Source organism: Tripterygium wilfordii, chromosome 6 (genome assembly GCF_013401445.1).
Source record: "Tripterygium wilfordii isolate XIE 37 chromosome 6, ASM1340144v1, whole genome shotgun sequence".
In the NCBI taxonomy this organism is placed as follows: domain Eukaryota; kingdom Viridiplantae; phylum Streptophyta; class Magnoliopsida; order Celastrales; family Celastraceae; genus Tripterygium; species Tripterygium wilfordii.
The window spans coordinates 9,680,910-9,694,358 of NC_052237.1; the positions used below are offsets into that span (position 1 = coordinate 9,680,910).

Here is a 13,449-nt window from a genome sequence, read left to right on the forward strand (position 1 = left end):
GATTTATCACAAAGTTATCCCTTTTACTCTCTCTAAGCCGTCTCTCAAATCCAGAGAAACAAACAATAGGAATTAGGTTACAACTCTAGAAAACAAGCCTCCTATTTGTAGAAAAACAGCAGCCCATCAGTTGTCCAGACACCCACTTAATCCGTCCAACGGTAACAGCCTCCATACGTGTTTTCCAGTGTAGTTGTCCGGACTCTCCTATCAACTGTTCGAACAGTTCTTCAATCTTCCTCGATCCAGATGCCCAATAAGGTCACTTCACGTACCCGAGCTGTCCGGACGGCTAAACCCCCGGTCCAGACGAAATTCCTGCAATGCCACATCAGTAACACAACTTGCCTCCACACACTCCGAACTTATTCTGAACTTATTGATCAATCCTAAGGGGATGTTGCTCAAGGATACATCTAATGATGTATTGATGTGGATCGTATAGCTAAAGTATTTTTGGAGAAGTATGATTAGGATGGAAATTAGGACATAATGGTAATTAAGATGATTGTCAACGATGTTAGATTGAGCTGAAAATCGCATGGTTGACTCCAAAAGGTGTATACTTCAAAATCGGCCACTTTACCATCCGTGGGTTTTTAGCCAAATTCCATCGCTTAGACCTCCAATCTGCAATTTATTGTTATTTTAGTCTTTTATTTTATTTTTGGTGTTTCTATCAATTTTCTTATTTTGTTTCATTTCAAGTTATTTTAGGGTTTGGACTATCATACTATTTAAAGTTGTAACCTTCGAGTGTAGTTTTTATATTTGATTTCGAAATAAAAATAAAGAAACAAGTCATCCTTCTTCTTTCAACCCTTGATATTCGCTTGAATCAACAAGGTGTTGAAGCATTGATTTTGATATTCATGATTCGAATTCACGGACTCAAATAGAACGTTCATTCATTATGCTGCCCTGCATCATGTACTCACTACCAACAACAAGCAAGCAAAGAAAAACTTGTTTGGTTCCTTTGTCCTAGTGAATCCTAGCACACCGTCTTCTACCATTGTTATTTATTCTTATGCTATTATTGGTGGACTAGGACACCAGAAGTGTAGGAACCGTTGGAAATGCTTTTGTTTATATAAAAAAAGTCTAAAAAGTGCACCTCTTAATTAAGTGGCTTACCCACTTAAGAATCCCAAGTGGGTGTCACCAAAATTGGACATGATTCCATAATCCATTACAAAAACCTAATGAAGACGGAGAATATTCTCACGTGCTGGATGCGTGATCAAGACTTTCCTTCCCTCACTCGGTACTTTTTTCAAAGATTTTGGACCCACATATGGAGGAACAGGATCAAATTCTTAACAATCACAATGGTTCGTAAATTTGTTGGAGTCAACAAAAGGATATGCTTTGTTGATGTGACTGGGCTAACAAAATATATTGGTACAATCATGATTGTCAAAATCGTGATCTAGATCTTATGATCATAGATAAGCAAAACGATTCGGATCGTCTAACAATCGTATTTTGATGAGATTGTACGATCTTATTGTCCGATTTTACGATCGTACGCTTTTATAAAATGTGTTCTTTTTTAGTTTACTTTTCAATTTAGATGGTGATAATTTTGAGAAATTGAGAAGAAAACACTGAAGTTGCTAAAGGTAATGCTAAGGATAGTGACTCTAGAGAGTATCCAACAAAAATTGAAATTTTAGTGACTATTCTTTTGATGATATTGATTTTAATGACTATGTTGATAAAGACATGGATGAAAATAATGAAAAGCGTAATATTGAAAACAAGGGTAATCTTGATGCAAAGTTTATCTAGAATTGAAATTATAAAATATAAGTTTCAATTTGCAACATAATTATTGTGGTTCAATTTTGTATCTTATTTTTCATACTTTTTTAGAGTTTTTAGAAAATTAAAGTTTTATGCCATATTAACATGTCTATAAGAAAATAATAATCATATTTTTATTTTTATTACATATAGAATATTATATTATGTCCATTTTTTTAAAAAAATAAACTATTGTATATTTATTTTTTAATTTTTGTAAAATCTTACGATTTTACAATTTGATATTGTCGACCTTTCATCGATCTTATGTAAGATCCTGATTTTGACAAACTTGGGTACAATAGTGTAAATTTATTGGTTTGATTTTTTTATAATAGAGGTGAGGCTCATTATTAATTTTTGATATAATTATTGACTTATGAGTATGGTAGTTGAGGTGGGCCCCAAATGAAGCCAACAAGTGGGCAATCCAAATGCCATACCCTCTTGTTTGGGCCATTAAAAAAGAGAAAAAATAATATTGTTGTACCCCAAATGTGAATCATGCCCTAATAAATTTATGAATTTCACCATCCAAGACTTTAGTATTCTGAACCAGGGCTCCTGGGGCCTCAATGTTAAAAATGGGTCTAAATCTTAAAGTGAAATGGTCCAAGCCATTTTTCGAACGAGCTTCATGGGCCTTGATGTTGTAAATGGGCCTAAAAGTAAGTGAAATGATTCACTTCAGTGTTTACGAACCAGCTTCACAGGCCTTGATTGGTGACTGGGCCCACGCGTAAGCCCGACTGTTCCTGGATTATCGAGAATTGGTTTAGACCCATCTCAAGCTTTAGAAGTTTTTTTTTTAATGGAAAATCTACCCAAAAATTGGTCTACTATGGGATCCATCCTTGCATGGTAAAATTCGAAGATAGCGATACATTTCAATACATGTTCCACTTCAATAGTAATTATAATTTCAAGCACGAAATCGAACTCATATAGATTCGCCTAATCCACAGATATCAAGATTGTCCTGCCACCCAAAAAAAAGCTAGAAAAAAAAATTAAAATTAAGGAATTGAAAAGGCTCAACAACAAGAAGGGCTAGTACTACTAGAGAAAAAATAAATGTGGGGGGTTTTAGAGAGACATAACTTTGGCCAATTCTGAGTGGTTGGAGAGTCTTGAATTGCATCTCTATATCCCACCAAAATAGCATGAAAATCAGGTGTATCTGTTAAGCTCTCTCTTTCTCTCGCTCTAGATCTATTATAACAGGGATCCTGATCGTCCCCAAGTCTCCAAAATCGTCTCCAACGCGTATTTCGATCTTTCTGGCTTCTGAGGCTTCACTACTAGCATTCCTCAAGGCTCTTTGAAAGTCACAGAATTGGCTCAAGGACTGGTTTATTATACAACTTTTTATACTACTTCCCAATGTAAGGTGATTGATGGATGATAGAACTAATGGAGCTCAAGGGCCTCAGTTTCCGGCTCCGGCTCCGGCTCCGGCTCGACAAGGGTCGATGTGCAATCTCACCTTTGATGATGTCCCAGCCCAATTTGGGAACATTGGGAAGCCATTGAATGCTATGAATTTTGATGAGTTACTGAAAAATGTGGTTTCTGTTGAAGAAGCTAAGATGGGAGGGAAACAAAACAGGTCATCTTCATCATCGTCATCTTCCACTTCATTGTTTACTGGAGACAACTTTCTGAGCAAAAGAAATGTTGATGATGTGTTGAAGGAGATTGTTCACCATAATAACCAGTCAGTCCCACAAGGAGAGACAACACTGGAGAATTTTCTAGCGTGTGCCGGTGTCATTAATCCACGGCCAGTGATGGTAAATGATCCGATTGTTATGGTGTCAGAGCAAGAAGATTGGTTGCAATTTCAAATGGGCGGTGTTCAGGAAGAGCAGCAACATCACATCACAATGAGGGATTCAAATTCTCATGTTTCTGAGTCCATCTATGGAAACCCAGTTGGTAATCTTGGTGGGTTCTCAGAGAATCATCAATTGGAAATGCCAATGCCAATGCCAGCAATGTCAGCAACATCACCGGAAAAGAAATGTCGGTATTCAGATGAAGGGAAGGAGAAGATTATTGAGAGGAGGCAGAGGAGGATGATCAAGAACAGAGAGTCTGCAGCAAGGTCCAGGGCAAGGAAACAGGTCAATCTTTGATCTTCTTAAGACACACAGAGTAATCATATTGTATGTATGTTACAACTCTCTGTTTTGGTAATTATAGGCTTACACCAGTCAATTGGAGCATGAAGTGCTTCACTTGAGGAAAACAAACAGCTGGCTCAAAAGGCAAAAGGTACCCTGAACCATTATCATACTTTCTATGCCATACATACCACTTTAGTTTATGTTAAAATTCTCATCCCAAACATATTGAAGATATTGTATTGTCCGTTGTGGGCCACGGACCAACACAAATTTGTTTTCATAGGTCGTCACCATTGGTTCTTAGGCCCAGAAAACACGTCTTAAATGTAAGAAGATTTGAGCTTTGCTTATAAACCACTCGTCTGAATTATGTCAGACCGATTTGAAATGTTTAGTCTTGACACTCATCTGTATTTGTGGGATGTGTTATATCAAACCCAACAAGTGGACAGTTAGAAACCCTTCCAATTGGATCGATGCTTTGCTTGGATATTATTTTGAAATTCATAACCCAAACACATTGAAGATATTGTTCGCTATGGGCCACATACCCGCAAGAATTTGTTCTTCAGGTGTCATCGTCATTGGTTCTTAAGCCCATAAAACACATCTTCAATATCAGACATTCGACTGTGTTATGTCGGACAGATGTGAGATTTGAGTCTCACCGTTTCATATGCAAAAATAGTTGTATGATTTTGCTGCATTATCTTCATACACAGAGGTTTATCTTTTTGAGAGTTATGATTGGGGTTTCCACTCTTTTTCTCCTTACAGGAGGCAGAGATGCTATTAACCTCATATGCTATTCCTATGTCCAGATACCAACTGCGACGGACCAGCTCAGCTCCACTCTAGTCTATTTTTTGTTCAATAACTTAATTCTTTTATTCAATTTTGAGATGATCATAGTATTTATTTATTATTTGCTTTCTGGCTTTTGAGCTTTGGCATTGATATTGGACGTTCAGGGTGTTTGTGGTAGGCTGTTGTTGTTTTGAAAGAAAGCCACAATGACCCCAGGAGCTGTTCCTACAAGCAGCTGGGGAAAAAAAAGAAGATAGAAAGCAAAATTGATCAAAATAGACATAATTTAGAATGTTATTCAAAGTGAAGCAAAAGGGCTTGGAAACCCATCTGTCTAATTAAAGACGAACATCTTGGTAAATCTCAATCTGGCATCAAAAAGTGCCAGCATGAAGATTTGTTATGAAGTTTTCTCAAGAATGATACACCAATTAGATTTATCAAAAAATTGATCCACTACAACTGCGTTACGCATGCCAGATACTAACCTGCAAAAGTGACAGACAGAACAAATTAACATAAGCAACGGTACGTCACAGCGGAAAGAAAGAAAGCTAAAGGAAATCTTGATATATGAGATAAGCTGCCTTTGACTCCATCAGTAGGTAAGTTAGATCAGACACTACGCATAAAATCTAAAGTTTATCAACAATGGTTAACAGCTCACATGCTCCCCTTAAATTCTGTAAAATTGACACAGTTGAGATAAGGGATGCATGTACGATATGAATTAAACTTTTTAAAACAAAAAAAAAATGAGCAACATGAGAAAAGAGCTCCATGTAACATGAATACAGCAACAGCAAACAAAAAACTGAATATAGGACAAATAATTTACATGAAAACGAATAGAAAACAAACACGACACATAATATTATCCAGTTGAAACATCTGAGATAAACATATATGGTGAATTACCTTGCAAGCTCTCCTTCACTGAAGACATGGTAGTATCTATCATACACCACAGCGCCCTTTTTATCATCTTTTCTTGCCAAGCCACTAGCAAGAGCAGAAGCAGACGCACCACTGACTTCAGCACGATGATAGGGTAAGTGCCAAGGAACAAAATATTCCTGTTGCTTTTTATTATCCTCTGCATCAATCAGAAACACCGAACCATCTTGATCTCGAGATGATAAATGCATTGTTTCCTCCAACTTCTCATTTAGACTCTCATTAGTATCCTCTAATTGCTCTTTCGAATTACTCTCCTCAGCTTCAGGGATACTTTGTAATGTTAAGGATGAAGGACTACGCACACAAGGACTACCTGGACCTGTCCACTCTTTCACATACTTTTGGGCAAGAGGAGTCCATTTGGTGACCAATGACCTATCCTCCTGTTCTGCAGCCCAAACTGTTATTAAAACCAGGCCACCCTTTTTGACAACCCGAATTAATTCTTCAACTGCTTTCTTCCTCCTGTTCTCTGTACTTAGGTGGTGTAAAACAGCTATGGAAATTGATGCATCCCCAAAACCAGTTCTGTAAGGAAGATTTACTGCATCTGCAACAAGAACCTCATGCCCTCTATCCGCACAAATTTTAATAAGGGGATCACTTATATCACATCCTATGAAAAAACAATCAGGATTCAAACCCAAATACTTCCCATTTCCACATCCTGCATCCAGTATAAGAGATCCTGAAGGCAAGGAATTCAAAAACGTGGCGACTTTTGGCCACTTAGCAAATCTGGTGGCACTAAAATGGGGAGCAATAGCATCATAGACTCGATGAACATACTTTTTCTCTATTTCTGGCGTAGAATGCACGCATAATGATGAGCATGTCTCATCCCCACCTACTAATTCAGAATGTTTGATATGAGATTCACCATCCGAAGATGCACGAGTACACATTCCAGAACACCCTTTTACTTTGAGTTCTCTCATAATGTTGAAGATCACCAGATGACTTCTTGCTTGTGGAAGAACTAAAACCATAAACCTGAAGCAAAATGCTAATACGATATGCTCTGCTAGGGATCACCAAAGTAATTATCATCGAACATATGCAACATGATTCAGCTAATAGTAAGTTGAAGCTCCAGCTATGGGTGTACACAGATGGCAGTATTCAGGAACAAAAAGCCACATTTCGCACTAATATTTGCCTAATGTAACATCAACCATATCTAATATACATTTGTGTGAAAGTTAAACTTACTAGACTCTGCAAAAATCAAGATATTCCAATACATTTTAAATAAGAGCACAGGTAAAAGCAGTTCATCAAAAGTAGGCATTTAGTCAATAAAGCAAGAAAAATGAGTATTCTCTGTGCTTGTAACTAATGTTTTCATCATGATTTCCAGTCAATTGCTTTGCAGATTTACTTGTGTTGCTTGTTTCCTCTACCAAGTCATTTATCATCTATTGTTCTTATATCTATCATGCAATATATTCACTTTAATTTCCCTATAAATATCGACTTTCAAAGTTCAAAAACTGGATTTGTAATTGATAGAGTTAGCATCATATGAGTGATAAACCTATAAAGCAATGCAGAAAGAAGGCATTTATAACAGAGAAGTGGTAGGTTTGAGGTCTCTGTATCTTACTAAGCTACTCTTAGCCTCTCATTCACCTAAATGAAATTCAATATACCAAATATTAGTGAATGGGTTTCTGGGTAGATTGAAAAATCATGTTTGTCACAAATTTCTACCAGTTCTGCGCACACATTCTCCTTAAATTTCACTTCGCCCAATATGAATACGCACACGCACATTGAAACCGGCAACAGAAACGAAATTCAAGAAACGAATGATAGAAATCAATAAATTTGGAACAGAGAAGAAGAACACAAATAAGAAATGAGAGAGAGAGGGGTCTTACTGAGCTAGGTAGCTAGCCGCACTTCCGGGACAGAGATGTATTATCGGCAATTTGTCTCTGCTTCGAAAAGAGAATACATTTATGTAATGCCCGGAGCTCCAATCTTGACAGAGAATGGAAAGTTCGGCCGGTTGTAGACGAAGCCCTAAAGCTGCAAAAGAAGACAGTGTGGACCAAGCCCAACTATGGATGTCTATGGCCCATTTGTCTTTTGGGCCTAAAGTTATCTGAAAGGCCCAATCAAGTAAGAAATACTCCAAAAATTATAAAAATCTCAGTATTTATCATTCCAAAAGCATCTCAGCAATATGTGTCACTCATTAATTGGGTGTAATTTTCAATAAGTGACACATACTGCTGAGATGTTTTTTTGGACCATAAAGTGGGGACTCTCGAAAAAATAACGCATGTGCTCCAACTTTTTTTATCATAATATATTCTCTCCTCTTTCCTCAATTCCCTTAGTCCAAAAAGGATTGGGCACGGCATTATAAGAATTTTTAGTTTAAACAAATAATATTTTAATATACGTACAAATTTAAGTTGGTAGAGGATAGAGTTATTGTGTTATAAAGATGCCTGTTGTAAACTGTCAAAAAATTTGTATTGGAATATAAAGATTGGGTTAGGTTTTTTTGGATGGAAAATGTTATTTGTCCCAATACTTTTTGTCCCAAATCTTCCCAATCCCATGTGGTATTACCACCTAAGCTTGTTGACATGGAAAATATGCTTACATGGATAAACACATTTGAAATTTAAGTTTCCCACTTCTCTCTCCACTTCTCTTTTGTTCAAATTTTAAAAATCAAATCTCCCTCTTTTATCTCCATATTTTCTCATAATTCCATCTTCTCTCATATACCTTTATGCACATTGTTTTTTTCATACAAAATTACGATTACATTGTTTTTGTTTCACACAAACATTGCGATTATATAGTTTTTTTGCCAATAAATTGTCAAATTTATCAAAACAATGTAATTTCCAGCAATGTAAATTGCCAAATTTCCAACACAATGCAAATTGTTAATTTTTCGGCACAACGTAAATTGTCAAATTTCCAGCACAATGTAAGTAGTTAAATTTCCAGAACAATGTAAATTGCCAAATTGATAAAAAACAATGTAATTTTCAATGTGTCTCAAAAACATATTCATTCAAATGAGTGTCAAACACATTGTTACATTGTTTTGAATACAGTGCAACTTCAAAATATGTAAATTGTCAAATTTCTAGAACAATATAAATTGTCAAACACATTGTAACACTGTTTTCAATACAGTGTAACTTCCAGAATAGACAAACACATTGTTACACTATTTTCAATACAGTGTAACTTCCAGAATAGACAAACACATTGTTTCACTGTTTTCAATACAGTGTAACTTCCAAAATATGTAAAAAAATAAGTGAGAAAACAAATTACATTGTTGTTGGAGGTGGCTGGATGCACGGATCGACTGATTACATTGTTTATAAACAATGTATGTTCCACTGGGTTGCCGGATTCCGACAGCAAACTGGCCAGAAGATGGGTGAGTAAGGTGTGCCTTGACGTGTGGAGTCCCGATATGTGGTCGGTTGTCGGAGATGTCGCCGGAGGTGGCCGGATAGACAAGATTTGTGTGTCGGTGATCTCCTCCTTTAAATGCCTTTTTCCGACGATATGGGCGACGATGGGTGGTGTGAAGGGTCAAAAAATGACGATTGTGGTTGGGCGCTTCCGTTCGGTGAGTCGATGGCTCCGGTTGGTGACCGGACGGAGGAACTCCGGTGAGTGGTTGTGTGTGTGTCGTGAGAGTGGGAGGGAGAAAGGAGAGAGAAAGAGAAGAAAGAGAGAGATGAGATTGTTTATATAGGCAAAAAAGCCTAGGTGGCATGCTGATGTGGATTGCCATATAAGATTGGGAACAATTGGGACAAAAATTGCTGGGCTATTTAACAGGGTTGTTTTTGGATTATACTTTGAGGTTACATTCAACAGTAGTGGCGTAGTCGTCATAGAAAGTTAGACGACTTGTACTGCTCATACGTCTCTTATCATGTGGTTTTTGTTTAGTACATGAAAATGTTGGTTCACTTCATCTGGACTTAATTTGCCTATACAAACAGTACAAAACGTGCTTAATTTCCTATGTATTCCAATTTGGAAGAGAAAAATATTGGAATTCTTGCAGTCAGGACTTGATCATTACTGTGGAAAATTAAAACTTTGTTTTCTTGATGGCTGCTGTCATGCATGCATGAGAATTTCTATTGTCAATTTTGTTTTCTTATGCCATGCAGCTATACCAATATTCAAAAACACTCCACCTTACTACTCCCAACTGCATGGTCTGCTACAGCCTCAAAAAAAGTCCGCATTTTAAGTCCGCACTTCCGAATATATATATCCATGACATTTATAGCATTCGTTTAGTGTGAAGAAGGCATTGCGTTCTACAAAATGTATTATCATTGTCAACTACTGCCATCCAGCGTTTGCATGCCTCATTCATCATCAGTTTCATTAGACCAACATCATACACACAAAATAAGGTTATTTTTTTAAATCATTGTTGAATAGAGATTAATAGATAATATATGTGTGTATATATATATATGTTGAATAATTTATCTGTTCATCGTTCCTTTGAGCTCTAACACATATGTTGGCTCAATTAATTACAGTACTGTCATAGGTCATGAGTACTGCACAAAGGTTCCACGAAATGTGAATATGGAGTCTCTACGTAGTGGATATTTGTTTCCTGAGGTTAGTAGTACAAAACCTCTCTCTCTATTTACATCTTTTCTTGGTTTTGAAAACCGGATTGGCCATCCAACGGGAAAATTTACCAGATATTATTATTAGGGCCATATATAACATAATATATTTTCATGCATGAATGAATTACCAGATATCAAAGCGTGAGCTTGAACACACCAGGAAGCATCCACATGCAAAGTTGATAAGACTTGGTGTTGGTGACACTACACAACCTATACCTGACATCATAACATCAGCCATGGCAAAGGTAACTTAGTTAATTATCAGTAACTCCATTGATTAGTTTGAAGAATTTATATGTATATATATAAGTTCATATGTCTTGTTTTGCATGCAGCAAGTATATGCTCTGTCAACAGTTCAAGGTTATAGAGGTTATGGAGCTGAGCAAGGCAATTTGGTAGGATCAATTGTTCGATTCATGATACGCTTTAAACCCGATTTTCGATTTGTTTAAGATTCAGGGTTTTCATGCATATATATTTTCACAGGAATTAAGAATGGCAATTGCAGAAAGATTTTACAAAGGCATGGGTGTAAAGGGTGATGAAGTTTTTGTATCAGATGGTGCACAATGCGATATATCTCGCCTTCAAGTAAGAAAGTTTGTACATATATATATGAATATATACAGCAATTTCATAGTATATATGTTAGATTTACTGATTCTTACTTATCGCTGGCGCGCAGATGCTCCTAGGATCCAATGTAACAGTGGCAGTACAGGACCCTTCGTTCCCGGTAATCGTATAACCTGCATCATGTTCTGAATCTCTTCTAACTTTTTTATTCTTGTTTTTTGCAAGTTTTTGATTTTGAATAATGTTCTTGGACAGGCATATGTAGATAGCAGTGTCATTGTTGGTCAATCTGGCAAGTTAAATGAAGAGACTGGCAAGTATAGCAAGATTGTGTACATGAATTGTGAGCCAGAGAACAATTTCTTTCCAGACTTGTCAAGAACTCCAAGGACAGATATCATCTTCTTCTGCTCTCCAAACAATCCAACTGGTAGCGCCGCGTCGCGGCAGCAACTTAAGCAGCTTGTTGATTTTGCAAAGGCTAATGGATCTATAATCATCTATGACTCTGCCTATTCTGCTTATATATCAGATAATAGTCCGAGATCAATCTTCGAAATTCCGGGAGCCAATGAGGTTTGTCAATGCCAGTAATCGTGCTAAAACGTCTTCGATTTTCGATTGATATATCAGAAGTGAATACTTTTTGTTGCATCAATTACAGGTTGCAATTGAAGTATCATCCTTCTCCAAATTTGCCGGATTCACCGGTGTTCGGCTTGGCTGGACCGTAGTCCCTGAAGAACTGAGGTACTCTAACGGACATCCCGTTATGAAAGATTTTGATCGCATTGTTTGTACCTGCTTCAATGGTGCATCAAACATTGCTCAGGCTGGAGGACTAGCATGCCTTTCTCCAGATGGTTTTCAGGTATAGACCCTTTTATGTTCCTATATATTCTAGTCCAAAACATGCCTACAGACTACACGTATGAAAATATAATTTTGGCGCTGGTGGAAACAACGAACAATATTATACCAAGTTTAATCAAAGAAAATAAACATTGAAATAGACCATATTGAGAGAAACTCTCATGGTTTCAGTATATTTCTTCAAAATCAAAAGATAATTAATGAGTTTTACGGCCGGCTACAACCCAAATGTAGTCAAAAAAACATAAAATTATGAAAATGTTCCTAAAACATTAAAAGGTCCATTTGAGGTCCTCCACAGTAAAATTTGTCAAAAATAAGGTGGGGTTAGTGACATAGCACTAGTCTTGTCAACCATGTTGAGACGAGTCTCCAAACCAAATTTCGCTCAATTCTGACAATGTGGCATTCCAATTCTACTAGTCGTTTGTCATTGTAATTACTTGTCACTAGTCCTACATCAAATTTATACTCTATTTTTCCTGTTTCAGGCCGTGAGTTGTGTAGTAAATCACTACAAGGAGAATGCAAAGATACTTGCAGAAACATTTGATTCAATTGGGCTGAAGGTTTATGGTGGCAAGAACTCCCCTTATGTATGGGTGCATTTTCCAGGGTCAAGTTCTTTGAATGTGTTTAATGAGATTCTTGAGAGAACACATATAGTGACTATTCCAGGCAAAGGGTTTGGTCCAGCTGGAGAAGAGTACATTAGACTCAGTGCTTTTGGCCACAGAGAGTGTATACTAGAAGCTGCAAGCAGACTGCAAAATTTTTATAAATGAGATTGCCTACTGTACTGTAAGCTGTAAGAGCAATTGTTAAAACAATGGTATTTTTGTTTGCCTATGGATGTACTTTTGATGGGCCATTGATGAAAAATATGGCACAACAAGTTCAACTTATTGGCCTTATTATGTTGGCCCAAGTATAGTAGCACGGAGACTAGTTGGCCCTCATGTTAGCTCACTTTGTCAATATGGGATTCACTTTAACGTACACACACATTTTACACAAAAATGAAGTCAGCAAATTTACATCATTGTACCAATACATTTTGTTGACTCGTCCACATCAGCAAAACACATCTCCCAATACGGTTTGTTAGCCCCAACAAAAATTTGTCGTTGCAATTGCTCAATAAGTCAAACGGATTATATATATCTTATGGAGGGAAATAACGTGCCCGTTTGGTAGAGTATTTTTTTCATATTCAACGCTATAAGTTGTGGAAAATCATTTTTGTTTGTAATTTTTAATTTTTATTACATTTATTTCATCATAAATATTTATAAGTGTAAGTGTAAATTATAAAATTATTAGTATACTTTAAAAAATTTAACTTTAAGTATGAATTACAAAATATTTTTATATAAGCGAAATTGAAAGTATTAGTTAAAAATGATAATAATATTAATAAAGTATTATCTCAATAAATATAACAAAAATAGAAAATAGAAAAGGGGGACAACAAGCTAATATACGTTGCGATTATGCTAACGTAACTGACCGGTTTGATGCAGGTATTTGTTATTGGATATATTTAACTAGTTCGGACTTTGACCCGAATTGTGCTTTGTAGTTCTTTTTCTCTTTTTCCCCCATTTTATGACTTCATTCCCAAGACCAAATAA

The 13,449-nt window shown here is 36.5% G+C and overlaps 3 protein-coding genes across 3 annotated transcripts; 2 read left to right on the forward strand and 1 right to left on the reverse strand.

Moving 5' to 3' along the window:
* Window positions 1–3,178: 3,178 nt before the first annotated feature.
* Window positions 3,179–4,833, forward strand: LOC119999339 (ABSCISIC ACID-INSENSITIVE 5-like protein 3). Its single transcript, XM_038846843.1, has 3 exons — window positions 3,179–3,935; window positions 4,015–4,086; window positions 4,716–4,833. The coding sequence occupies exons 1-3, from the start codon at window positions 3,207–3,209 to the stop codon at window positions 4,794–4,796; spliced, it is 882 nt and encodes a 293-aa protein (XP_038702771.1). The 5' UTR covers window positions 3,179–3,206; the 3' UTR covers window positions 4,797–4,833.
* A 188-nt stretch (window positions 4,834–5,021) lies between these two features.
* On the reverse strand, window positions 5,022–7,997 carry LOC120000712 (tRNA (carboxymethyluridine(34)-5-O)-methyltransferase-like). Its single transcript, XM_038848830.1, has 4 exons — window positions 7,944–7,997; window positions 7,589–7,815; window positions 5,664–6,698; window positions 5,022–5,233 (listed from the first exon to the last, which is right to left on the reverse strand). The coding sequence occupies exons 1-4, from the start codon at window positions 7,995–7,997 to the stop codon at window positions 5,146–5,148; spliced, it is 1,404 nt and encodes a 467-aa protein (XP_038704758.1). The 3' UTR covers window positions 5,022–5,145.
* Window positions 7,998–9,162: 1,165 nt separating this feature from the next.
* On the forward strand, window positions 9,163–12,600 carry LOC120000713 (aminotransferase ALD1, chloroplastic-like). The gene is made up of 10 exons (XM_038848831.1): window positions 9,163–9,364; window positions 9,878–9,947; window positions 10,262–10,346; window positions 10,492–10,608; window positions 10,699–10,761; window positions 10,853–10,957; window positions 11,052–11,102; window positions 11,198–11,518; window positions 11,607–11,813; window positions 12,307–12,600. Exons 1-10 carry the CDS (start codon window positions 9,163–9,165, stop codon window positions 12,598–12,600), a joined length of 1,515 nt encoding a protein of 504 aa, XP_038704759.1.
* The last annotated feature ends 849 nt before the right edge of the window (window positions 12,601–13,449 follow it).